At 42.1% G+C, this 27,157-nt stretch overlaps 1 protein-coding gene across 1 annotated transcript; it reads left to right on the forward strand.

Moving 5' to 3' along the window:
- The first annotated feature begins 7,019 nt into the window (after positions 1–7,019).
- On the forward strand, positions 7,020–24,792 carry NTMT2 (N-terminal Xaa-Pro-Lys N-methyltransferase 2). The gene is made up of 4 exons (XM_069022906.1): positions 7,020–7,205; positions 14,664–14,839; positions 20,310–20,559; positions 23,676–24,792. Exons 1-4 carry the CDS (start codon positions 7,052–7,054, stop codon positions 23,948–23,950), a joined length of 855 nt encoding a protein of 284 aa, XP_068879007.1. The 5' UTR covers positions 7,020–7,051; the 3' UTR covers positions 23,951–24,792.
- Positions 24,793–27,157: the final 2,365 nt, after the last annotated feature.

The following is a 27,157-nucleotide window of genomic DNA, read 5'->3' on the forward strand; positions in this document are numbered from 1 at the left end:
AATGGAAAATTTAATGTTCCTAGGCATGCACAGGATTAAACTGGCGAGTTCCTGATATTGAGAAACTGCACACAACTCGGAGACAGGTTAAGGATGAAGCCTGATCAAGCCAGCAGTGTCACAGACCCTGAAATGTATCAGAAATGCAAGGGGTATTATACTCCTGATACTTTTACTGATCCACAAAAAATGCTGCTTACAGCTCCTGATCCCCTCTCATCTCCCTGGTATGCACACACACATACACACACAGGCTTCTCACAGGCTTCTGCCAGACTGTTCCTTCTCAGGAGCTAAAGGTGCCAGAGGTCTTTCCAGGTCACTTGTCATATTTGTTCCCTGCAGTCAACTTTTCTTTATCTTTTCAGCTCGTTTTGCTTTGACTTCCTGAGGAAATTAGTTTTATCTTGCCTTACCTATGACTGCATTCATCAGGTCTATTCTCCCTCCCTCTTAATAACCTCATGACATGTTGGCCAAGTGCAATCACCACTGAAAGATGTGCACAGAGTCTGGAAGTTAATTAAATTTCTAGAGGTTTGTGTGCTCTGGCTGCCAGGTAGATGAGGGAGAGACCCATCATAGGGACTGTGCTGAGGGAGAGTTAAGCAGAGTTCAGCTCTTTGGCAGCGGTGAGGGGTCAGTCCCTCTGTGCACACTTGCCAGACAGACAGACAGAGCAGAGGAACTGCTGGCCAGAGCAGCTCCAGACTGGCTGCAGTACAGGCAGTTTCTTGTCCAGGGTGGATCTTTCCTAATAGATGGCAAGTGAGAGGAGCTATGGGGCTTATTTCAGATAGAAGCAGAAAGACAGATCTGAAAGAAACTCATATTGCTCTGTGGCTCACAGAACAATATATTTTCCAGTTTAGTTCTAACTGTTCTAACTGTTCTAACTGAAAGGATGTTCACCACCATTGCTGTGAAATGTGCTGCTGTATCAGATCAGGGAAATGCCAGTCTGATGTTTGCCATCCCAGCCAACAGCAGGGAGGGATCCACAGAGCTCCAGATCTGAAAGTCTGGATCTTTACATCTCTGCCTCTGCAAAAAAGAGATGCAGATTGAGAAGGTTAAATGCTCTCTGTCATCCATGGTGTGCCCACAGCACTTCTTTCTATAGTTCTGTTCTTACCCATTGCACTCTCTTCTTTCTCAGGGTGGAGTTTCTCTTTTGTCAGGATGTCCACACTCCACAGGAAGGCTGTACCCTCCTGGCATCACCACTCTCATGTCACATCACCAGCATGTGCCCTGGTTTTCCCACACTGGGGGACTTCATGCCTGGGCCTTCTAAGAGTTCAGGAAAATACCTGGCTGTGGATGCAAATATGCTGCTAGCAAGAATTTCTCTTGCTTCTTTCCAGTCCCGTGAGATATTTTTCTCTCTCACAGAAGAGATTAGTAGAGTCCTATAAACTATGAACACCTGCAACCTTGCAAAGCCTTGTTTATGGTACAGCAGGAAAATATTTGACAATGGATGTTTTAGGATTTTAGCTGATCACCCCAAGGGGTGGCTGATCCTTTGACCAATTAGACTATGAAGAAAAAAAGTCTATAAAAGAGTTGTAAAATAATTAAATAAAGGAATCTTGCTGCACAATTCTTCTCTGTTGGATCTCTCTTCTCCTCCCTACCACTGCAGGATACCGTGATACCTGGTCTGGCTCTGTGCAGGAGTAGCATGTAAGTGCTAAGAACCAGCCAAAGCATATTTCCTACCTAATGGATTTAGGCTGTTCCCTAGGCTCTGCTGCCAGTGGCTGTCAGACACAGGATAACTGGGCAGTAGCTCTTTGGTCTGAGCAGATGGGTCAGTCTCATGCCTTGGGTAGGAAGGATCCAGCTGAGAGGAAGTGGAAAGGCATGTTTTTTCTGGCAGTGTTGTGTGCTTTGATGGTGTGGGTTGCCATCTTCCTTTTGCTTTGGAATTGAAAATAAATCCTTGAGAGACTTTTTACCAAAGCGTTTCTGGCAGTTGTATGCCAGAGCTGAAAGACATGAAGGCTAACTTATGTCCCACTTGCCCAGTTCTCCCTGAGGGGTTTCTGTATTGCTTTTTGTGCTGTTTCCTGCATGTGCAACATCTTCTTTATCCCTGCTCTCCAAACCACTATCCCCTCTGGTCATTCCTTATAACATTCTTCTTATGTGCAGTCCTCAATGGCCGAGACAGGCAGTTTCCAGAGCCCTTCCTCCCTGGTAAGAGCTGTGCCTGCATTCTTAGACAGAGCTACAGGGGCATAGGAATTATGCACATTCACACGCACAAGGCTACAGCAGACTTGATCCTGCATTTCCCAAAACCCACAAGCCTCACCACTCAGCCAGGAGGAGATTTTTGTTAGCTTTCACCTCAGAAAGGAGCTTTACCCTGCGCTTGAGCCAACAGAGGGCAATAGACTCAAAATTCAGTATTGAAAAGAAATGTTTTTAAAAGATGACTCTGAGCAGCCCAGCCCTTACTGTATGTGGAGTCACATATCATAGTGAAAGGCGGCATTCCATGCTGGACCTAAAACCTTCTCAGGCTCCATCAATTAAACCACCACATATGGGGTGGAAGAGACTCAGCAAGGAACTCTCACTAGGGTTCAATGAAAACCAGATGTTGTGGGCACAGCTGTCATGCTTCTTATCAAGAACAACAGAGCAGCCCCTGCTGCAGTTTCATCAGGAACCCTGCCCTTCCTTCCCTTCATCCTCAGCACTACTGAGCATCCCTAACCAGAACCAAATAAAATCCTCACGGCCAAAGCATGCAGGAGTCCTCCCCAAATATTGCTATTTACGTTAGCATACTGTTTGTGGATCTCCAAATCAGGGTCCTGCTGGGACTGTCACTGTGCTTGGGACATGATCTTCAGGCTCCTTCTCCTACCTAAGAGTGGCTTCTCTCACTCCCTTTATAATGTAATTTAGTTTTGGCACCAGAGCTAGAAGGATTAGAGGGAAAAAAGTGTGTATTCCCTCCATAGGGATAGAGCTCTGGCCAATTTCAGTTACATTAATTTTAATGTATTTACCCATAGGGCTCAGATGTGTTTTGTTGCTTTAGATGGAATTCCAGATTGCTAAATTCCAATTGTATAAATGATAACAGATTGCTGCTGTGTCTGCACCCATGAAAACGCATGGGAATTGTGCAGGATATGCCCTGAAGGGTGTGAGTCATCCTGACCTACAAGCAGTGAACTCTGCTTTGGAAATGTGGTTCAAAGCAAGGGTTTCTCCTGAGACATAAGAAGTCCTATCCTCCCAAGGTTGGGTCTTTGCCCAAGGACTTGCTTTGCTCTGCATTTCCTTGCCACAGAGTGATTTTGCAAGACTGACCAGTCTGCTGGTGACAACATTATTCTTGTTTGCATTTGTAAATGATAGCTGAAACCAAATTTACCTGAAACTGATTGCAAATAGACAAATTAAAAATAAGAAGGGAAATAGCCCTGCAAACAAACCAAAACATTTTGTTTGGCCTGACACAGAAATTTTTTTGTGTGTGAGAAAAGGGCAGTATTTGAGTTTCTCATCAACCCAAAGTACTTTTTTTTTGTCAATTCCACAGTAAACTCAAAACGAAAGTATTTTCGCAGTAATAATTTTGAAAACTGCTAAGTCTAATTGGACCCATGAGTGGTGTTTAGGATTGTGACTAAGAGTTCTAGACCTCAGCAAGTCAGATAATTTGTGCATCCGCTCTCATATTGCTGTTTTCCAGCCTGACACCCAGACAGGGGCATTCACTGCTGCTCTTAATAAGCCACCAAAACTGCAGCCAGAACAACCCAGGCAGCAGTCAGTTGTAAAGGTTACCAGCTGCCATCCAACCTGCAGCTGTTCTTCGCTGCCCTCAGAACTGCACATGTGCCCTCTCCCTGTGCCTTTTCTGTCGACATCATCCCATGGTTCTCAGGAACTCTTAAAAACCTGTTATCAAAGAGAAAACAAAAATTACTTGCTTTAACTGCATCTATTCCTGACAGCATATGCCAAGTATTAGTGTGAGGGAGAAGAATGACTTGAGGTCTTTCTAAGATAAAGAGAAATCTTACAGCAGTCCTGATGTCATCTGTGTGGAAATTAGATTGCATACCAGGTGTTTTGTAAGCAGAACACAGTAATTTAAAGGAAAAATTGACCCTTTGTGACCTATATGATATGTGGAGCTAGTGCACATGTTTTTATTTTTCTCTTCTGTGCAGCGGATATGTTTCAGAAGTAGTTTGTACAGCTCGAATCTGCAGAGACAGGTAGTTACCTACTAATATAAAAGCAAGTCCAACTCCTCTTTAAATACCCTGATGCTCCAACAAACAGATCCGCCTTGGATCTTGCAACAACTCATCATAAGCCATCGATACCTTATTTTAAACCTGCTACTTAGGCAGAGATCAGCTGCAGGTATTTTAACAAGAAGCCACTCTAGCTGATCCCTCATTTTAATTTCTGCTAAACCTCTTGTCGCAGAACTGCCTGATCTCGTGGGAAGGAAGAGGAAGTCACACAGAGGAACTATTTGCTTACCCACTAAATACAAGCGCATTCTTATTTTAGACCAGAAGCTGTTCAAGCCAATGACTGTCATGCATTATGGATGTGTAGACTGTTACTTTAGTTTACTCCAATTTATCCAGAGGTCTGGATTCTCCAGGGTCCCTACCACCAAGAAAAAGAATGGCTAGCTGGTTCCAACTTCAGAAAGAGTCAAATGGCCATTTGGGAAAGGAAACTAAGGCTGAGATGTGGGTTTGCTCACATTTCAGCAGTCGTACCACAGGTAGTATGGGTGTCATCATGCCCATACTCAAGCCCCAAACTTCTTGTTAATGCCAATGTGGGGTGTGTAATAGTGCTTGGATTGTTCACAGCTTCTGGGTAAATTGATACTATTCCTGTTCAGAATATGGGTTTAGAAGCAGCATGAACCACTTGTGTTCTTAGAAGTGCGAGTTGTTCTTAGAAGAAAACATTAATATGCTGCTGTTGACAAATAAAAAATATAGCATCCACTTTGGGAAAAAAAAAACCCAAAACCAACAAACCCAACCCTGCTATTTATGCAACCTTTATCACACAGTTCTGGGCACAAATCTGTTTCCTCTAAGCTTTGACAACAATAGGAAGTGCTTTGAAAGTGTTTTAAAAGGCTCAGTGCTGTTGAGATTCACCTGCTTAGCTGAACTAGGATCTGAGGACCAAGGGTGTGTTCACAGCAACTCATAGATTACAGAGCTGCAACAGGGATTTGATCACATGCAGGTAAAATAATAGGAGTAGTGTTTATGCAGCCTTCTGGAGATCTTCACTCTTTTTGTGTAGGACAGGACTACTCTGAGTCAAACTCACCACTAATTTATCTAAAAGACTTATAATCAACATTCACCCTGAAAAACTAACCCTGTTTTTTTCAGAACTGTTATTTCTGGCACGTTTGTGTTGGGTGGTTGAGAATGGTACTGTGAAAAAACAAGTGTGTATGTCACTGTGCCCAGAAATTCTTATGGGTTTTATGGTGTCTTGTAAGAAGAAATCTCACTTTGGTGAGTGAAACCAGGATTACCTTTGGCTGTTGTGGCACCCTGTCGAGCACACCTCTCTGACAGGATGAAGCAGGAAGATCTGCATTATGGATAAGGCTACTTATGTATTGTGGCTGTATGGCTCTCTCCTCCACACCGCCATCCCAGGTGGCTGTTCCAGCCCCCAGACTGTGGCATGTGACAAATTCCCACATGTCAGCTGTGAGCTGGACTAGGGAACCAATCCCACTTAAAAGAAAAGTAAGTATATTTTTCCAAGTAAGAATTATTTTCCTTGGTGAAGGTTGGGTCACCTTTATGCTATTCTTAAAACTTGGTCAGATATTTTTCAGGAGGTTGCAGTACTGCTGGGGATATAGGGCAGCCCATTTGTATTGGGAACATTCAGTTTCCTGACTGTGTTTCTGCATTGCAGTGTACTTCTACTGCAGACACCTGGAACAAACAGCTTGGAAAGAGGAAGCCTATGAACACACTGTGTGGAGGTCATTGCAGTCAGTAGGAAGTCACCATCCCCTTGCCAGGTCCCTTTGCAACTCAGGAGGCTTCTGGCTGTCCCACACTGAGAGCCTGAGCTACCAAGGGAGAGACTAAGGTTTTGAAGCAATGCCTGTCTCTCCTTGTCCCTTGAGGGACCCTTTGTCCCACCTCCTCTGGGATGGGACAAACATATACAGCCCCCTTCATGCAGTCGCCTGAACCTGCTCTTTTCCAACCAATAAATTTTCCTTGTAAATAGGCAGTTTATCTCTTTTTGTTCTTCTGTATTTTGTTAACTAAAGCAAAAAGCTCTTATCCTTCCCTGACTTTACCATTCCTGTGTTACCAGACAGCAATTCCTTCCATTTAGTCCCTGATGATGAGGTAGTCTGTACCCTTTAAACAGGTTAAATGAACCCAGACATAGATAGTGACTTGCCCTGTCACACACAGAAACAAAACATGATCCTTGAATCTGTTGCTTTCTCTCTTTGCTTGCTATGATCACAGTTTAGTAGGATTCACAGTTTGTGTAGAAGCACATCCATGCTCTGTCTTCTGGCCTTCCTTTTGAGTGCCCTGGACTGTAGAACTAATAGTGGGGGAGAGACACAGAAACAAAATCACCCTGCAAGATATAAGACGGACATTCTGGATAATATCTGAGTTCCTTTGAAGTGAAAGCTGAAAAGATCAGGAAAAGTGGAATTGAATTTAAGCCACTCCTTTTTGGAGTAGATATACTTTTACCCTGGCTAAGCAATTTCTTGGTGGATTTTTTTTTCACTTTCCAGCACCTGCTTGTTTCAGAGGGCAACACTCCAGGGATAACTGTGAGCCAGTGCCAAGATCCAGCATTTCTCACTCCCCTCTCACCCGCCTCCACCCCCTGCCACACACCCCGATATAGAATGACAGCACATTGCCACAATTTAAATGACACTGCCTCTGCCTCCTCGGAAGGACAGGTCCTCCAGAGAACACCAGCCAGAAGAGCTGTCCACTTTCACAAAAAAAAAATCTTCATCATGGCCTATAAAGCAGCACATTTGGCCTTTAAGTCACGCTGGCACAAGACAGACGAAGAACTCTGTCGGCACAGCATGTCCTTTGTCTTGCACAAGGCGATCCAAAACGACTTCTTTAAGTGTTACCTTTATCTGCTGGAAAAGCTTCCTCTGGGTGAGTAGCTGGGGCAGGAGTGTCCATGTGTGTGACTGTGCTCTGGAAAGATGGATGGTGTCAGATGGCGGAGGGCAGACACGTTCCTAACAGTGAGGAGAGTAGTGGTTTTGAGAAGTCCAGCTCGAGAGACTACAATGCTCCATAAAGAGTTTGGAACTGTCTCTCAACTCACTCTAGTTCAGTACCCTGTTGTTTCACCTAAATATTCCACAGATTCTTAGAGGAAGGAAAGGGTAAGACTACAAGAGTGAACGAGAAGTTTGTTTTCTGGGTGACTTTTCCTTTTTTTGCCATCATTTGAGTAAAACACGCTTTGACCTGTTTGGAACTTGGAAGGACAAATGCAAAACTAGCAGAGCTGGCAGGCCATTCTTTCTTTTGCCTGATACCTGTTTTGTTGTCATTCTGGGTGTCCTTAGCTCTGGTGTTTGTATTGTTTTGGACAAGTGAAGGTAGTGATTTGAAAGGTAGTGATTGAAATTTTTTTCAAGAGTCTTTGTTACACAGATCCCTGCAGCAGACTGTCTAACCTACTGTTTGTTCTCTGGGAGGAAAACACTTCCAAAAATTTTTTTATAGACAAATTTCAATAACAGCCTCTGGTACAAAATGCCAAGAGGGTTTGGGTTTTTTGGAGGTTTTTTGGAGGTTTTTTCTCTAAGATGTAGAAAATGTTCATTTCTTATGAAAATTTGACCCTAAATAAGAAACAAAATTTCCCAGTGGTAATAAAGCCAAAAAGTAGATTTGACTTGAGTCTGTATGTCATGTTTTAAGCAGAATTATTCAGCCTACATTCCATGTCAAAACTGTAGGAATTTTAAGATGGGAAGGATTAGTCTGTGCAATCTGTTTAAGTGAATTCTTGGGGGTTCCTTTCTAATTGAATGATCCATTTAGGCAAAAGGATTATCTTACCTGTTCGTGTGAACTGTATAGATGCCAGTGATTACTCTGCTCAAAGGGTAGAATTCATGAACCCTGTAAAGAGAAAAAACATTTCCATGACATCTTAGTATTTTTAATGTGTCTTTTTAAATGCAGCAGTATCTGCATCTATTTAAAATGAAACATGGAAGATAAATACTCCTATCTCTAGTGGTAGGTACCTGTGAACAATGGAAAGAAAGGAAAGATGGAAAGGAAGAGAAGTCAATTACAGGTTGATAGAATCTCATGAAGTCCATAAAAATGTTATTCTTTCATTTGTTTTGAAAATAAACACAACTTACTAGAAACTGAGCAGGATTTCCTACAGTGTTAACTGTTGGTGTAAGTACCACTACATCATTTTAAGGTTAGAAGGTACCATTATGACCATCTAACTTAGAATTTCATGTAAAAATTCCAGCATTGTGCTTGTAACTTTTCTGGGTCCCAGTATGTTTTTATGAACACAGAAATACATTGGTTTAAGTGTTTCAAACGGCTGAGAATACATCAGTCACCATTCAGCTGTTTCCAGGCCTAATTGCTTCACTCATAAAACTGTATGTTATTTCTTGTCTGAATTTTATTTGAATTTCCATTCCTAGCCAACAGGCTTTGTAAAATATTTCTATCAGACCAAAGGTCCCCTCTGCCAGGCTTTTCATGACCTGACTCATTAAAACTTAACTAAAGAGCTTACAAGCTTTTTGCCAGCTTATCCAAATTACTTTGACTCCATGGAAGATGGACTGTGAGCCCAGCCTTCATGTGAACATGCATCATGTCTCTTACTCCATGGTTATTGTCATGAAGTAAAAGTGGGCACGAGGACAGGTGGAGTAGTTCATATGGTGTGAACACACATCCAGGGAACTTCACATCCTGCTATGATGTCAGGGTCTGGATAGGGGGACAGTCAGGTGGGTAAGAAATGTTTGGGTGATTGGCTCAGAAAGTTGTGGTCAAATCTTGAACTCAGTGGAATCCTATGAGGGTCTGTCCTGGGACCTGTCCTGTTTAAAACCATAGAATGGTTTGGGCTGGAAGGGACCTTAAAGTTCATCTGGTTTCAACTCCCCTGCCATCTTTATCAATAACCTGGAGGAGCTGAAGGACTGTTTTATCACCACATTCAGAGATTGCAGCCAACTGGCAGGACTTGCCCGCAAGCTGTAAGTCAGGACTGCCATCCAGAGGCACCTAAATAGACTGGAGGAAAGGGACAGTAGGAACCTTGTGCCATTCAAGTCCACTGAAATTCAAACCCAAATGCCAGGTCGTGTACCTGGATAGGAAAAACCCTTGGCAACAACACCACAGATTGATCAGTGTCTGGCCAGGGAGCGGCCCAGCTGGTGGGGTTTTGGTAGGAAGCAGCTGAAATGTCCTGGAAGCAAAGGCAGCCAACAGTATCCCAGAATGAATTAACAAAAGCATAGCTAATTGACTGAGGGAAGTGATGATCCCCTTTTCTACAGCAGTCATTAGACCATATGTGTAGAGTCTTGACTCCCAGTGCAGGAAATGACATGGAATGAATTGGAGCCCCCCAGTGTGGTGAGGGAACTGGAGCACATGCCCTGTGAAGACAGACAAAGGGAATGGGGCATGTTCAGCCAGAAGAGACCAAATACCATCCTGCTAGTACCTACAAGAAGGTAATGAATAAGAAGGAGCTAAGATCTGCACAGTTGTATGAGGCATGAGGACAAGGGCCGGTGGCCATAAATCAAAACAAAGTAGCCCAGACTGGCTATAAGGAAAAAATCTTTTTATGTGCAGTCAGGCATTGGAACAGGTTGCTCAGGGAAGTTGTACAATTCTCCATCACTGGAGGCTTTCTAAACCCAGCTGTCTAAACCCTGATGAACCTCTCTGACATCCTGTCTGTCCTTGCTTTGAGCAGCAGTTTGGACCAGGGACTTCATTAGGTGCCTTTCAGCTTATATTATCCTGTGATCCAGTGCTCTCTGTGATGGAGAGGACAGAATGTGGCAGGTCTGAACACCTCTGCATAATGACAGTTTCCAGCTCAGTTCAGAGTGGAACAGAGCAGAAATGAGCTGAACTTCTCAGGCTTCAAGACTAGAGCCAGGTATCTCTGTGTAAACAGTGTCAAGGGACTAGAGCAACCCTGTGACCTAGCAGGGAAGTTAAGCATGTGCTTATCCCTACTTATGAGTAATAACACTGAAACCAAGCCTCACATCGAATCTTGCAGTGCTGCCCAGGGTCAGCAAGGTCCAAAGCTTCCTTCAAACTCTGCTAACTCCACACTACCCCCACTCCACTGCTGGCTTCAGTGGTGGAGCGCTTCTAGAAATGTTTACTTAGGAGCTGAGCGTATCTGGTATCACAGCCTGTTAAGAGAAACATGTCACTTTTACAGACCAGGGTAACATTTATAAATAAAAGACATGAGTAACTTTAGGCCCTGATCCAAAAATGTACTTAAATGTGTGTGAGAGCCCTTAAGCCCAGTGGACTTTAATGGAGCTACTCAGATGCTGGAAATTATGCACATGTTTACATGGGCTGTGGGACTTGGTGCCACTGGGCTGAGATCTGCAGTGGAAAACTGAGATGATCCATCCCTGGAGACAAATACTCCTGTGTGTGAGGCACGTGGCTGTAAGTAAAATCTGCTTTGGGGGTGGGATGATGTTCATCCTCTATAAAACAGAATTTACATGGTGCTCAGACCACAGTAGAGAGGTAGATTCTACCATCCACACAGATAACTATTTTCCAGCTGATGCACAAAGCAGATGTTGCATTTAAAAGGGAGCACTCAGCCAAACTGGAATTAGTTCAGTATCTTGCAGAAAGCAATTGGAGCCACAAAATAATGTTCACAAATAAAAACTTATAAAAATTACTTGCAACATTTATTTCTGCCAGGGAAATTTAGTTGAGGAAACCCTGCAGTCAAGAACTGTAAGTCAGTGTACATCACGTTGGGATTGCACTAGGTCTTATGTATTAAGTGGTCCATTTCTTTAGAAATTTAGACGAGATGCACTGGAAAACAACATTTTTAACTGATCCATAAGAAAATATGAGAGAGAATGTTTTGAACTTTGCAGGGCAAAAGGCTCAGGTGGATAGTTTCTGTCTAGTCCACACTAGCCATAGATCACCACTCTGCATCGAGACTGTGTTTGCAGTGACTGAAAATTATTAATGTCCCATGACTGGAGTGACCTTTAGGGTGCCCGTTTGTGCCCTCAGCCTGCTTGAGCAGTGGGTTTGCTTCAACCATCTCTGCTTGGGGACTTGCCAGCAGATTCAGCTGAGGGACAAGTGTGCCATGAAAAAGTTTCTTCTTTACTGGAAGCACATTTCTGACATTTAATCTTGCAAGTTACCTGCCCTAACACTGAAAACCTCATGTGTTAGACAGCTGCCTGCCCTGTGATATCTGAGGATCTTGCAGCCTGCATCGTCCTATCCTGCTTATGCCCTGCTTCACGAAGTTCATTGAAGGCCGGCTGTGTATCCATAGCAGGCCTCACAAGTATTTAATTTCCTGATGCATGAGATAGTCCCACATGGGTCATGGAAAGGGAGATGCCTCTGGCTAGGCAGGTCCTGGATGAAGGGGAGGCACGACTGCAACACTGACAGCCACCAAGGCCATGTGGCGCTTCTCTTTTGGGGTACATTCTTGCAAGCTGGCAAACAAAAAAAAGGAACAGAAACGAGCCTGCACCTTTTGCTAATTCAGATTTAGTTTGTTAAAGCCTGTCCTCTCTTGAGATGCAGAACCCTGTGATTCTGCTGCTGGAGCCTGCCTGCCAGGTACAGCTGCAAGGCAGATCAGAGGTGAGGTTGATTGGCTGTGTCTAGAAAACTGGGTTGTACATTGGGAGAGTTGGCAGTGCTGCAAATTCCTGAGAGGGAGGAGCAACACTGAAGGAGCAAGAGGTGGAAATCATCCCTCTAGATCTGACACTCTACGAGTGAGGCTATGGATCCACAGGAGAAAACTTTGGGTACAGTGCCATTCTTTGCATTGGCCCGTGTCTTTGCATGCCCTGGGGTGGGAGACATGCATAAAAACATCTTTGCACAGTTTAATGCATAGAGAAGTCCCTGTGGATGCTCACCCAGAGCTGGTTTCGGATATCAGCATGTAGGGCAGAGCTCTGGGGCCCCGGATGGCCCAGGAGGAGCTGCAATCAGCTGGTGTGTGCATGCAAGTCCTGGCAGGAATTCTGCAAGCCTGATACTGGTTCTGAGCAAGAAATGTGAGAGCACACACACCAGATCTGATATTCTGAACAGCATATCGTCCCCATGTGTTGCCTCAGGTCAGGGTTATGTTTTGAGTAGAAGGACTCTGAATATTTGTTTTTCATGCTGTCCTGGTGTGCAGACAGCCTGTAAATGTCTTTCCTTTCAATCTAGCAAAATGGGATAAATCACTCTCCCTTGAGAGGTCTGTTAAACAACCCCTGGAATCCTCACTGGATTCTTATATGGAGGATCTCACAAAACCAACATGCAGGGATTCAGTTCTGTTCAGCAGACAGGCTGACCTCTGAAATGGAGCTAAAGGAGACACAGAGAAGACAAGATGGTGCCACTTCTGGAGAAGGATAGAGATCTCTTACTGGAAAAATCACAGCCACTAATGGAGTCTTTTTCCCAGGCTCTGAGAGCCACCCTGACCAAACTGTGCTGTGGATTGGTTGCTGCCCCCTTCGTATTAATTTCTTCAGCTAAATGGTTTCTTCTGAATATGTGAATATAATCAGTGGAGTGTGTAAAACTCCCAGGTTTGACCCTTGCTGGGCTCAGTGCTTCTTGTGGTATAAATTTCTCAGGCATAACATAAATGTGTAATGGATTAAAGCTTTAATATTATCCGTTCAGCAGTTGACTTAAGCAGGTGATGACAAGAAGGGTTGGTAATGCTGCTTTTGTTGGATGAGGGATATGCTGGACATGCTGTTTATATGTAACCCAATAGCACTATTCTGTTCCGAGTGGTCCTTGGTGGTAATTATTCCCCGTCCTATTTCCTTTGTCCCCCCCCTCATTTGCCTCCAAAATGTCACTCTCCTGCTGAGGATGGGCAGGCACACACTTATCATTCCCTGCTGAGCTTGCTTGCCCTCAATTAAATACATTCCAGGCTTATATACAGGGCCTTTGGTCTTACTGTCATCCTCTGTGTGGAGGGCATAATTCCTGTTCCCCAGCATGCATAAGCAAGGCACGGCCTATTCAGCCCCTTCCCAGCAGCGGCTGGCAGTGCTCCCATTGAAGTTTAAAGATGCAGTGACAAAGCACTGCCCCCTGGTCTTTCTGTGCATGCAGCTGCCAGGGAGCTCTCCCTCACTTCTGTTATGAACTCAAAAGGTGTTTGCTGCTGGATCATTTCCGGTTCCTTGAGCGCGCTGGGAACCTGCAGCAGAGAGCTGGTCTCACACTGCAAGGCAGTGCTTGCAAAGGCTTGTTCCTAGTGTGACTCTGTCCTTCCTCTTTGCTTGGCTTTCACTGTCAGGCTTGGAGTTGTGTTTTTGGTGGAGGGTCTGTAATACACACAGGAGAATGCCTGGACACTTGTATGCACACATGAGGCACTCAGGGGTGATGATTTCCAAGCAAAATTTATAGCCTGCCTGAATCCAAACTTTTGAGCTGCAAAACAACTACTTTTGATATGCTGATGCACATCATGCACAGAAAAACCCAGGATGTGGAGGATAGATGTCAGTTTTTAAAGAACAGGGCAAAATAGCCCTTTATTCAGCAAAACTCACAGGTTTTAATAAAACAACTTCAAACTACTGACTGTTGTATGTTACCAGCAATGTAGCCAAGAAATGAAAAGAAACATCCAAGCCTCTGGCACACAGGAACCTTTCCGTATATCACCCACTGATTACCTTGCCCCTTGACCTGTGACAATTTAGGACTGTCTCTTCTAAATTGTGTCCCCTCTGCGTACTCATTTAGGCCTGAGACTACCATCTGCTCCTTGGTTCAGCTTACTTGCATTGCCACAGACCGTACAGTATCACTAAAAATAAACCAGAGCAAGTGCCTCATTCATCCATTCTCTTCCTGGTGCACTCTTCATGCAGCTGTCAATAGCTGGAAAGCTTATATGGAAATCTGCACAACAGTTAGGTCAGTGATAGTAGAAATGATGACCCTGCATAGTAGTAAATGCTGCCCACAGCTTTTCCAGGAAAAATCAGACCCCTTGCTGTCCTTGGCATGCATGTTCAACTCAATCCTGAAGTGATTTTTCACTGACATGAAAACGTAGTGTGATGATTGAAAATGACTTCTGAACCTGGAAAGCACTGAATTTGCCTGAGGGCTGGATCCCTTCAAGGTCTTGTAGTATTTAATCCAACACCTTTCCTTCCACTTTTGCTTTAGAAACAGATTTGGTGTTTTGAAGGCTCAACTGAAGTTCATAGATCTTCGTCATTGTGCCTCCAGAGCAATTAACTAAGCCAGAAATACCTGTCAGTAACAATAAAATAGTGATTTATCTGCTTGCAGTGAAACTTTACGCTCTGACAAGTCAAGTCATCAATGGGGAGATGCAGTTCTATGCCAGGGCCAAACACTTCTACCGGGAGGTGCCTGCCACGGAAGAAGGAATGATGGGAGACTACATCGAGCTCTCCAACACAGATGTTGAATCCTCCCGGGAATTTCTCAGGAAGTTTGTTGGGGTGAGTCATTTAATCTCTTCTTCTGCAAGAAGTAGTGGATGTGTCAAAAATTATGTGCATGGTGTCCAGCCACATCTAATTTAAGTGGCACCATGTGTCACATTTGATTCGCAGTCACTGGTCACCATTGTTGTTGGGTCTAGTCATGTTCTCCCAGGTCATGCATCCACATGAATGCACATTTTACCTGGTCTTACATCATTATTTACCTGTTTTACTTCCTTTCCTAATTCTCCAAAGCTGCAATGAGGATTGTGCAAGGAGTTCTTGTAGCTAGGTCTGGGTGAGGGATTAATTCTCAGTGCAGGACTGGGACCTTTCATGATAAAATCTTTGTTGGCTTCAGTGGCAGATTTGTCTGTGAAAATGCCTGCAGTCCATTTGGGAAACTAGATGAGACTGAATGCCCAGTTTCTGGTTTGCCTATTCATAGACATTTCTGAGAGTGTTGCAACAAAACCCCCCATCTCCCACACACTGGAAGTATATAGAATAAGCTACACACTAGGCATAATATTTTTCCGTAAACATTCCAGTGTCACTGAACACCTTTTCAGGCAGATTACTAAAGGTCTGTAAACATCTTCAAAGGTCTGCTTTGACCTGAATTGTGAGGAGATGCCAAGTGGGATTTTAAGAGCAGTATCACTTTGGTCCTTAGGTTTCTGAAAATCCTGTTGAGTCCTAAATGCGTCTTTGGAAATCTGAAAATCTTTAGAAGTGTGGTCTGATGGTTTTCTGACTGCCCTTCCCTCTTCCCAGGGAAAGAGCCCACTAAACAGCTCGATAACAGTATTAAATGTTAAAGAATCCACAAAACTATAGCAAAACAAATTTGTTAAGTTCTCCTGCTGACAAAATGACTAGTTCTATATAATGCTACCATAGATCTTTAATTTCCTGCTCAAATGTACAAATTTGGGATAGCCAGATGACCTTTTTTTAGTCTTAATGATCCACTGTGGAAAGAAAGATCAATAGGTTAATTAGATGTTGTGGATGGAAATAAAAAAGGCACAGTTTAAATGGATTGGGATGGAAAATGAGTGTGGCTTGACAACAGATAGAAATCATGCAGAGCAGTGAAGGCCAAGTGATGGCAAAGTTTGCTGTACCTGATAGAGGGAGACTTTGGGGCTGTGAGCCAGCAAAACACAAGTAAATGGCTGCATTTTTTAATATCAACAGTCATTTCTATTAATGCTGATGCAAAAAAGGCTTCTCGGAGCCTCACTGTATCATGCTGTCAACAAACACAAAATATGAAAATAAAAAAGGAGGTTCAGTACGGAGATGAACCTGATGGCAGTATTTCTGAATGACATTTCTGAAAATGGCATTTTCAGAAAAAAATTAAATGCAGTCGAGGCACATTCCTTAAATTTTATTTAAGTCTTGTTTTAAGGACATTTGGGGAATTCAAGTGGTACATAAGTGTGTACTCAGGGGAAGATTTCACCCTGCCTAGACATCACATAGATGCAGTTTCCTGCAGCAGGTTTGTGTCACACTGTTACACCTTCTCCTCTCCAAGACCCAAAAAGGAAAGAAGTACAGTCTGTAAGAGAGTTTCACATGTGAAAGAGGAATCATACCCAATGCATCAGGTGTGATGACAGATACAAAATACTCCAGAGCAGAACTCCTACTCCTATAATTAGCCAGGGATAGAAAGGATACTCTGAATGGCCAAGATCAAACAAGAAAAAAATAAAAAAGGAACACAAAGGAGTCTGCAATTTTTGCTAATTCTGATTTAGTTTGTTAAAGCCTCTCTTGAGATGCAGTCAATTGATTATGCTATTTGTGGTTTATTTTCCTTTCTTACGACTGAAATTGGAATCCTGCTCAACCAGATACAAATATTTAGTGTCCTTCTGCAGCAGTGGCTTTATAATAAAGCTAATGAATTGTCTTTCCAAGTTTATGGCTCTATGAATATTTTTTTAACCAATAGGGTGATCAAGATAGAAAAAAACAATTACCCTAATATACTTTCTCTTTTTTTAAGAGAAGTTTAACAAAATTGGAAACTAGGAAATTAGTTTCAGATCAACTGAACAATTTTTTATTGTTTCACCCTCTGAAAAACTTCTCCCTTTGTTTTCAAGAGTTCAAGTCAGCTCCAAAATAAAAAATGCTCTTTAGAAATGAAAAGTTGACAAGTTTGGTTTCTTTTTTCCTTGAAAGTTAGGAAAAAAGAAGTACTTTGACATTTTTAACATTCTTTCCCATGTTTTTTTGGCTAAAACTATTCTATAGATTTGAAATACCAATTTCACAGAGAGTTTTATTCATCTAAAACTTTATATTCTGGCAAAACCAGTGCTCCCTAAAAAAAACTAGTTGCCCGGTTCCACTCAAATTACCCCTCTTGAATTAGTTTGGCTGGCGTGGAAATGCCACACAGTGACATTTCCCTTACATGACTGATGTTGCATACCTTCAGGTATGGCATTTCTTAGCATGATTCTTAGCACTACTGTAAACTGAGCTACAGATTTCTTTACCATTGGAGAATTTATCTTGCATGGGCACATGGAAGGAATTACAGAAAGGACTAAGGACTTTACTTATATTTTAGCCTGTCTCCTTCCCAGGCAAGTCAAACAAAGTTGAAACTGCCACTGTGTTCGAGTTAAGAGGTTTTATGTGTGTGTGGGCAGAACTCAAACCAAGAGCAACATGGCTTGAGCCAACAGTGTCGTGCAGACAAGTTCGAGGCTGTCTCAGGTACAGCCATGAGGAAGGGTTATCAGCAGAGCTACAGCCCTGCATGTTTATGGCAGTGTGCTAATGCCTTGATGTCCGCACAGACACTGTGTTTCCAAGTGCCTAATCCGGAGGTAGTGAGTAAAAAAGAAAATAAAAAAACCAAAGAAAGCATTAATTCAGGATCAGTTGTGAGCTGTAGGTGTGTAAAATAATACAGATGGAGATTATATTGACTTTATACCTCCCTCTCTGCCCTAAATGCTTTCTCCCTTTCTTGCCCCCAACTCACCTGCATGATTGGTCACTTGCTGAGGGAAAACATCTTGAAAGTGATTTTTCTCCTGTTTGATCAGGGTGATAGAAGAGACGTTGTTGAAAACATGCTTTTTTTAAATTTATTTAGAAGGAAAACCACTGTGATTTTTATCTGTTTCTTGAACTCTGATTCCTTTTTTTGTCCTGCTTAGCTTCACTGCCTTTCTGCTCTTCCAAGACCTGAAGTAGCCCCAGGAACATATCCCACAGCTCTTTTATTCCAAATGAAATTGATGAGTGCCCTATTCAGCTTTACAGAACAATTTTGGGGTGTATATGTGTCCTAAAGGACAGTGATTCCGAGTAATGGGAAGCAAATAGTCAGAGGAGCAGTCAGTCTTAAATTTTGAAGCCTGTTCTGGCTTACAGTTTTCACTTATACTGTTTTTTTAAATAAGGAGTCTGATTTTCAACTCAATTAGACTTTAGGGAAAATGTTTGCCTTCCAAAGAAAATGTTAATACTCTGTCAAAGCCCTGAGCACTTCCAAACTGAAAATATATTAGCTGAATATGGAATTATGTCAACATTTTCATTACAAATGGAGCTGTGGTGTTTCACAGGGCTTCTCAACTGACTGCCCGAAGCTCTTGCTCGTTTTCAGCGAAGTGTGGGATCGAACTTCATCTCCCATGACTGTTCCCTTTCCTTCTCAATGGCACACGGAGATGTGTCATCGGAGGTCCTTGCTGTGACGTATCATGGGAGATGAATTCCCTGTTTTGAGCAAGGTACTGTGGCTGTAGATTCTGTGAAACACAAATGTTGAAGGAGATACCTGGCTTTTTGTCGAATTCTGTTGATGGTTTTGGTAAATCATCCTGATTTTCTCCCCAGCTTTCTCAAAGATTTTTAGTTAATCCCATCAGTGTAGACCTGTATGCATGTGCCAGCCAGCAGTGTGAAAATCCACCTTGTAAAGATCCAAGACACAGTTCCTTCACCTTTCCTGAACTCCTTGTTACTTCTTAGTCTGGTCCTCAGTAAAAGCCATGTGCTCCTAAGTGCAGCCTGTGGATGAGGAATGGCTCCCATTTTCCAGCTAACTACAAACAGGTAGTCTCCAGAGTCCAATAGGGTTGAAGGTTTGTGGATCTTGCATACATCAGGAGATTAATCTTCCTGGGTATACAAATTGGGAGCAGCAGCCCTGGAGACTGGTGAGAGCCCTTGAGGGCCGTGTGCTCTTTCTATAGTTACTCCGTGTAATCAGATGCTCGGCTGGGCTATTCATAGTCATGTCATTGACAGTGCTGTCCTTTGACCTTAATAATCTACTGAATTACCCACTGAAGCCGGGCCAAAAAGTGTGAGTTACATGATTTATGCTTGGTTCATTACAAAGGGGGGGGTCTCCCAATAAGCAGGAAGAGCAAGACCCTTCCTGGGCTTATTTCCTTTGAGAGCAGTGAAGTTGCAGCAGGGACTTTGGCCCATAGCTTTCACTTCAACACTCAGTTCCAGGGGACAGGGAAAAGGTGTTTACATTTGCTTTTAAGATATTTGTTTAACAGATAACTTTGGCCAGGGGAGCTCCTATCCCACAGTCAGTGCATTTGTAGACTTAGAATTTCTGTTTTACAGAACAGCAGCAGGCTCTTAAGAGCCTTTTTATAGCTAGAATGGAAGCTTTAGGGGTGAAATACAGCTTTCATTATAAAGCTTCTTTTACAGCGCCTCATTATTTTCTCATAGCCACAGCCTTTGTGCCATGTTTTTTCATGTCTGATCTCTGTCCAAAGATGACATTTATGAAGAAAAAAGGAACAGTTAAGCAAAATCTAGTCAATCATCTTTCTTGTCTCTATGCCTAAAAGAGAAATTCTGTATATGCTCCAGCCCAAACTTCTTGAGTTGTCATAAGTTACCTACCACTCCAAGATCTTTGTTCAAACACAATTTGTTTTGAGAACTGCACTTTGATCCCAGGGATTCTGTGTATCTACAGAAATGCCTGTGGGCACCTTGGGAGTTCTGTGCTGCAGAAGTTACTGCCTGAATGCAGTATTTGGTGCATGCTTCCTTTTTTATTAGGCCTTTACAGGGTGCAGAATGAGGCTTATCTAGCCATGTAGTTGCCTTTGAGGTGTGAATATTTGAAGTTGCAAGGACTTTACAAAGAGCTGTCGATCTTCTGAGAAAGCTAGGAGCTTGTGAAAGACTCTGTCTCTTCTTACACCAAGCAAAAACTTACTGTACAGCAGTAAATGCAGTAAGAAGTCCCAGCAGCAGCAGCAGCCTGGGAATGTGACAGCCCAGCTCAGCTCAGACAATGGTACCCAAAGCTGTGCTGATTCTTATCAATCTTGCAACAGCCCTGCACAGATAAGGAGAGAAGACACTAGGCTGGCTGGACTAAAGGCTGTAGTGGGTAACACGGTTGCTGTGATTTTTCAGGTGGTATTTTTCAGATTTTAGATGATTTTCTTGTATCCCACAGGGGGTGGGGAAAGCTGGCACCAACCGCGCCCTGGACTGTGGCTCTGGGATAGGTCGGATCAGCAAGCATGTCCTGTTGCCAGTTTTCAAGAGTGTGGAACTGGTGGATATGATGGAGAATTTCCTGGCTGAGGTCCCAAACTACCTGCAGGGCAAGGAGGACAGAGTGGAGATGTATTACTGCAAAAGCCTCCAGGAATTCACACCAGCCCCACAAAGATACGATGTCATCTGGATTCAGTGGGTTTCAGGTTAGTTCTGTGTGATTCTTCCAGCCTGACATCTCACATAATAGACAGCCCGTGGTCAAAGGAGTTTCTCAAATCTTTGGGACCGCTTCCTAAAACAACACAAAAGACTTCTGAGAGTTCCCCCAAGCCACATGCACAGTGGGTACAAATCAAGTTGGTTTTTTCAGGTCATGTATTGGAGAAAAGTACCAGTTCCTGGAGAGCAGCCTGCATGCAAAGGTGCAGCTGAGGAGGAGGCTTTATATGTGGATTTTCTTGAGCAGGAATACTCTTTCTTAGTTGCCAGTGGCGCTGAAACACGGAGCTGGCCTCACTTGTGAACAGTGGTTTCTGAGTCAGCTGATTATCCAGGCTTGGAGGTATTTCAGGAAACAATCAAGAAAAAAGCCATAGTGGAATTGCCATTACCTGTAAATCAGATCATGTCTTATTACATGCACTGATGTTTATCAAACAGGTTCCCTTAGCTATGTCCCACAGTAGCCCCTCCTATAAAGAATATCTGCTTCTTCTCCTGCAGCCACCCCAGTGAATGCCCTGCAGCATTTAGAGCAACAGACTGGCAATCAGATAATGCAAGTTATGTACCTTACCAAAAAAAAAAAATCTGCTGCAGTGGAAAGAAGGTTTTCTCCTAATCTGTGAACCAAAGTGTCCATGGTGCAGTTTCAGAAGGCAGAAGGAATTATTTAAGAGGAGGTCTGAACAAATTGCTTTAGACCAGCATAATTTTCCTTTGTATTTTTGCTTTTCTTTAATAATGAGTCATTGCAGTAAACATAGCTCCTGCCTCAGCTTTTGAGCAAATCCAAGTCAAAATGAGGATGAATGAGCTCAGACCTGTGTAAGGCTGTGTTGGTCAGATATGTGGCTCCTAACTAAGGGAACATATCCTATTCTCAGCATAGACACAGAATCTTCTTTCTCCATAAATGTCAAGGAAATAGGGAGTGATCTTAATAAGTAATCAAACTTCTACCCCATCTTGAATTTGGCTGAAATACGCTAACAAGTTCATTTGATAGAGTGAGGGCAGGACTGTCTGCTAGAGAGCAACACCTTGAAGATCTCATTTTCTTAGGAAACTACACTAAAAGCCAAGAGAAAAATAAGTTCCAAATTAGGTGTTCAAAAGCTTCAATGAATCTTGCCAATGAAATCTTGATTTGTCTTATGCATGCATAAGTATGTGAACCCTGGCAGTCATTTTGTAAAAAAAATAAAAGTGCAATCTTACATTTCATATAGAAATTACCATTTTCCTTCAGCTTGAAAGGTATTTAGCTTTAGGTTTTGGGGATTTTTTATTTTTAGGGTTTTTTTGTTAGGAGTGGTTAAAGAAACTTGACATGCTATGTCAGAATGTGGTTTTGAAATGACAACTTCCATTTCTAAAAGTTTAAATCTTCCATCAAGAAAACGAAATATTTCAAGTAGAAAATACAAATGATGATTTTTTCCAAGTTTTTCATTCAGTTTCTGATCACCTGTCCTTGTTAATTCATGTTAGATGTTTCACATGTGAGAGTTCTCATTTTGCTCTTCTCTGAGCTCTACACCACTCTTCTTAACATAGCAGAAGTCCTGATCTTTGAGAAGGAAGGATAAGAAACGGAATCTCAATAACATATTGACAAAAGTACTATTTTAAAATATAAACATACCTGCAAAAATCCCATGGGGTATGGAGTAACACAAAGAGTTTAACTGGCATTGTGGAAGGTCTTACATTCTTTGCTGGATCTTTGATCCAGAACTCCTTTGATGGTGTCATACATGAAATCCCTATTTGTGCTTGGTCTTTGCATATTAAGTGCTTTAATTAATTTGAGCTTAATATTTTTAAATTGAATGTTAAAATTAACCCATCAGCCCAGGTACACAGATCAAGTTTTTATGGTCTTCCTGTGTTTACTGTATACTTTTACAAGTGTTTTAAGATGTGTTGGATGTATTTTTTATGTTTTACTTGTACCTTGGTTTCAAGGCAGATTTTAAAAACCCCAGTTGCAACAAACAGCCCAGCCCCCATAGCCATACCCCCGTAAGCTCCATGACTCTTATCTCAACTAATACCACCCCTCTGACAAGGAGGAGCCATTGGTTGACAGAGGTAATCTGTCAAAGGGAAAACACCAATCACCTTAAACTGTGGGCAGACTGTGGGCGGAGCAAAAGCTATAAAAGGGAGCAAAAGAAAGACACGCTCTCTCATTTTCCCTTCCCCTCCAGCTTGCTGAGTTCAGTGCTGGAGAAACCTACTCCTTTTCAGGGGCCTTTAGAAATATATATATTTCTTTTTGACCAGCCTAGCACTGCAAGTTTTTTTCTCTACCTGAGGTTCAGAGCTGCCTAAGCCTGAAGCTCCTGAATCCCTGCGCTCCTGGGGCATACCTCCTGAGCCACTAGGATCCCAAATTTTTATATTTTGTTAATTTTTGCAATTTTTCAATTTTTCTGTTTTAATAAATTGTTTTAATTTCTACAAAGAGTTGTCTCATTCCTCACAATGGGTACATAGTGCTACACAAAGTTACAGAGATTTTTAGCAGTAAAAGACAGAGGGGACTGTGGTTATCTAGTTTGACCTACTCTATATCACAAGCTCTTCTATTCATTCCTTTACCCTTATGCTAAGCCTGTGGTTTGTGTTCAGTTAAAACATATCTTGAGAGATTCAACCACACTTGGTTTGAGGACTTCAAGAGGTGGTAAACCCCACTGTTTGTAGTTTCCAATGGGTAATTGCTTACACTGTTAAACAGTTGTCACTTATTCCCAATATGAATTTGTTTGGCTCCAGCTTCCTGCCACTGATTCTTATTATGACTTAAACCACCAGATTAAAGAACCCTTCAGCACCCAGTATTTTCTCCACTCTCCTCAGTGGCTTCTGTCCACATCTGTTGCTGCTACCAATATGGATCCTAAATATTGACTGGAGTTTGTATTTATTGATCTTGTTGATTTGCCCAAGATTTCATAGTTAAATCTGGCAGGACTAGAACTTCTGCAGTGAACAGGGTATGGAGACTCAGATCAAGGCACTGTTCTGACATGTACAGAGGGAGTCTGAATGGTTAATAGTGACCTATTTTCCATCTTTTCATCTGTAGGATATCTGACAGATAAAGATCTCCTGGAGTTTCTCATCCGGTGCCAGGATGGCTTGAAGGATAATGGTGTTATCATTCTGAAGGACAATGTGGCCAGGGAGGGCTGTACCCTGGATTGTCTGGACAGCAGCGTGATCCGAGACCTGAACATCCTGCACAGCCTTATTGAAATGAGCGGACTCACCGTCCTTCGAGAGGAGAGGCAGGAGGGGTTCCCTGAGCAATGTGTCCCTGTCTGGATGCTGGCCATGCAGAAAGTCCCTGCCCATTCCTGATTGCCCAATGACACTGCAGAGACTGGACTATGGATGAACCATGGGACCGGGAAGGAGAAAACCACCCACTGGAATCCTCCTAACCATGCACTGCTCTAGGGCAGCAACTCCTAAAGGGTCAAGAGAGAATGGCAATGGAGCCAGCTCCTCCCAGGAATAGTCTGCTTCTAAATCCCGCCTGCTTCATCACTCTTTCCATTTTTAAAAGTTTTCCTAACCTCCTTGTCGGATCTCTCTTTCATTAAGGAGTCAATACGGGACAAAACTCATCTAATAGAAAATAATTAGGTCTGAAGTTTCTGTAGTAGTTAATTCATTTTGGAGTGTTCTGTATGAAGTGTTAACAAACAAGCCTGGTTTTTACTATGGCACTTAAATCTTTGTGGAATTTAAGAAGGATCAGATCATTGAAGCAGGAAATCCAAGTAACTTCTGGAAAACTTCACCCAAATTTTGACTGTCCTCTCTACCTGTACTTTAAAATATTTGAACCAAGAATATAAGGAAAGTTTTATCTTTTTATTGGCATCAGCTATGCAGTTTGGCTTTTGTTTGTTTGGGTGTGGGGTTTTTTTGGGTTTTTTTTGCATTTCTGTCAATTTGACAATAAAACAACCTGGTTAATTTTCCATTTTTAGGAGCTACTTAATCTTCCTGATGTTTCTGCCATAGAACAATAGTGGTGCATAAGGGGTTTCACACTCTGGGGGAAAACTTGGCTGACAAATATCTGCATGTTTGCATTGAAATTTTGTGAAAAGCTTGCCCCACATATTACATTCTGGAAAATATATTTTTTTTCAGAATGTTCACAGTGGAAACCACTTGAAAGCCTCTCTTTATTATTCATACCACTGTACATTTCTTTCTTTCCCACATTCAGAACAAGTCTGGCACCATATGCAGAGCTAATGGGATTTCACGGAGCGTTAATAGTAAGACTGTAAAAAGAACTAATACAGTATTGTATTAATTAACAACTGTGCTAAACTGCAGAGAGTGTTAGTGTAACCCAAAAGCTATGAGTTATATTCAAAGAGCAGCTGTATAAGCCTGGATTTGAAAATAAAAACATGCAGCCCATCTCCTTAAGGCTCGCAGAAATTATACATTAAGCTTCTTGCCCTCTTGGTTGAGGCACAGAAAGTGCTGTGGAAGGACAGAAGTTCATTTTGCAAACAAATTCAGAATTTGAAATTCTGCTTCGTTCTAAATGAAGATGTAAAGGGGAAATTTTGAAACTTGTTATGAGGGAAAGCTGCACAACCACAGTTTTCCAAATTGCTTAAAATTTTTTATCCAGACAAAATCAAATGTTTCCTTTGAATTGAACTTTTAACATAATTTGCACTTAAAATGTTATTAAGGCTTGTTCAAAAACCTAGAAATTAATGATAACATTAGAAACGTTCTGACTCTGTCAGAATTTTTATCACATCTTACTCCCATGAAATGCAATTCTGGCAAAGCTTTTCAGACTTTGTAAAGAGTTGCACTATGACAAATCTCTGTGTGCTAGTGGAGAAGAGTTCTATAAAACATCCCTCACATGACTGGAGGTACAATTGGCTGTGTCAAATATTGTCAGCTGTGTTAGATTAACTAAAAAAGAAGCCTGAAGATAACAAGATAAGGGAGCCTCTCAGCTGGGTTTTAGTACACAGTGCTGTCCTTTGATAACAAATCTCCAATTTTAATTTTAATTGCATAACTCATCTTCTCTAGCAACATGTTTGCACATGTTGAGCATTACCAGTTTATGGCAGAACGCTTTCTGCCATCAAATCTTATCCAGTAACTCTTCTGTTAATGTTCCATCGCTAATTGTAGCATTAAGGAAAGCCACACTGGTGATTTGGTGAATATTCTGGCGTGTCTTGTAGCCTAGAAACCTATGGTTCCCATGACACAGATGCTTCTGGAATGTTTTGACTAATTCTTCCATTCCAATCAGCTGGTATTGGATGCAAATTGAATATGTAACATTGTCAGAAACCTTAGGTGAACACTTGCATTCAGGAATTTTTCCCAGAACTAAAGATTTCAAATTCCCTCCAAGCCACCTACATTGCTTTCATTCTACTGAGGCTGCTAAAAACTGATGTGGTGTTTGTGTGCACAGGAGTATGTGCAGATACCTGAAGGCGTCTTAGCATCATAGAATATCCTGAGTTGGAAGTCACCCACAAGAGGCATCAAAATCCAAGTCCTGGCTCTGCACAGGACAGTCCCAAGAATCCTGCCACATACCTGAGAGCATTGTCCAAATGCTTCTTGAACTCTGGCAGCCTTGGTCACTTGTTTTTTTCAGGAAACAGGCATCAGTCCTATAATTAGTAACACTGATTAGCAAAAAGAGAGGAATATTTACGTATTTTCCTTTACATGGATTAAAAATTAATTTGACCTTCACCACTTTTTCTTCCAGCCAGAGGCATCTGCCATGGTAGAGAATACTTGGGGACTACTGGAGATCCTTGTACAGTGGTTTCTGTGCCAGGCAGACCTGAGTGGTGTTGGTCACTGCAATGGTGAGAGAATGGCATTGTGGAAACAGGGGAATAAAGAATTTTATACAAATCTAAACAGCTGCCACATCTTACAGGGCACAATATATCAGCTGGCCATATATACACCAGTGGGTGCAGTTCAGTAATGAGAGACGTGGTTCCAAGATGGATATCAAATGCAAAGTGGTTCAAGATGAAAAATGGAATATAAATGATTGGCGTGGTTACCAGTGAAATACATTTTTCAATGTAAAAATATTCTTCCTATTTTCTTCCTATTTTGTATATCTTTCCTATCAGAATTTCCAGAATGTATATACATAAATATATAATGAAAATTGGTTCCCTTACCTATGTGAGAAGAGAGAAAAGTAAAATCTTAATTTAGTAGAAAAACCCATATTTCATGGTTTCCACATTCCTGGAAATTAATGTTTTGTGGTTGTGTTGCTTCCACAGTAAAATAGTGAAGCTTTTCTGGTGACATAATGAACCTCAAGAGTAAAGAAACACAAGCCCTTCAGGAGCTTAAATGCATGAGATTGCTTCAGACTGAATAATATTTTGGTTTCCTCCCCTTCCGAGGCATACTTTAATTCAAGAACTCCCAGTCATCTAGTACAGGCCACCCTTAAATGTTCCTTAATTTGGGTAAGGGCCATTCTTGGCTTAGAAATTCAGGGCTGTCTGTATTTTA

The sequence above is a fragment of the Aphelocoma coerulescens genome, chromosome 8 (assembly GCF_041296385.1).
Source record: "Aphelocoma coerulescens isolate FSJ_1873_10779 chromosome 8, UR_Acoe_1.0, whole genome shotgun sequence".
Lineage (NCBI taxonomy): Eukaryota > Metazoa > Chordata > Aves > Passeriformes > Corvidae > Aphelocoma > Aphelocoma coerulescens.

What these genes read in the sequence shown, in the direction of transcription:
- NTMT2 (XM_069022906.1), top strand. Translation starts at nt 7,052, where the DNA reads ATGGCCTATAAAGCAGCACATTTGGCCTTTAAGTCACGCTGGCACAAG. An exon ending in GCTGGAAAAGCTTCCTCTGG is followed by an intron (nt 7,206 to 14,663) that starts GTGAGTAGCTGG and finishes ATCTGCTTGCAG; the next exon opens with TGAAACTTTACGCTCTGACA. An exon ending in TTCTCAGGAAGTTTGTTGGG is followed by an intron (nt 14,840 to 20,309) that starts GTGAGTCATTTA and finishes TGTATCCCACAG; the next exon opens with GGGGTGGGGAAAGCTGGCAC.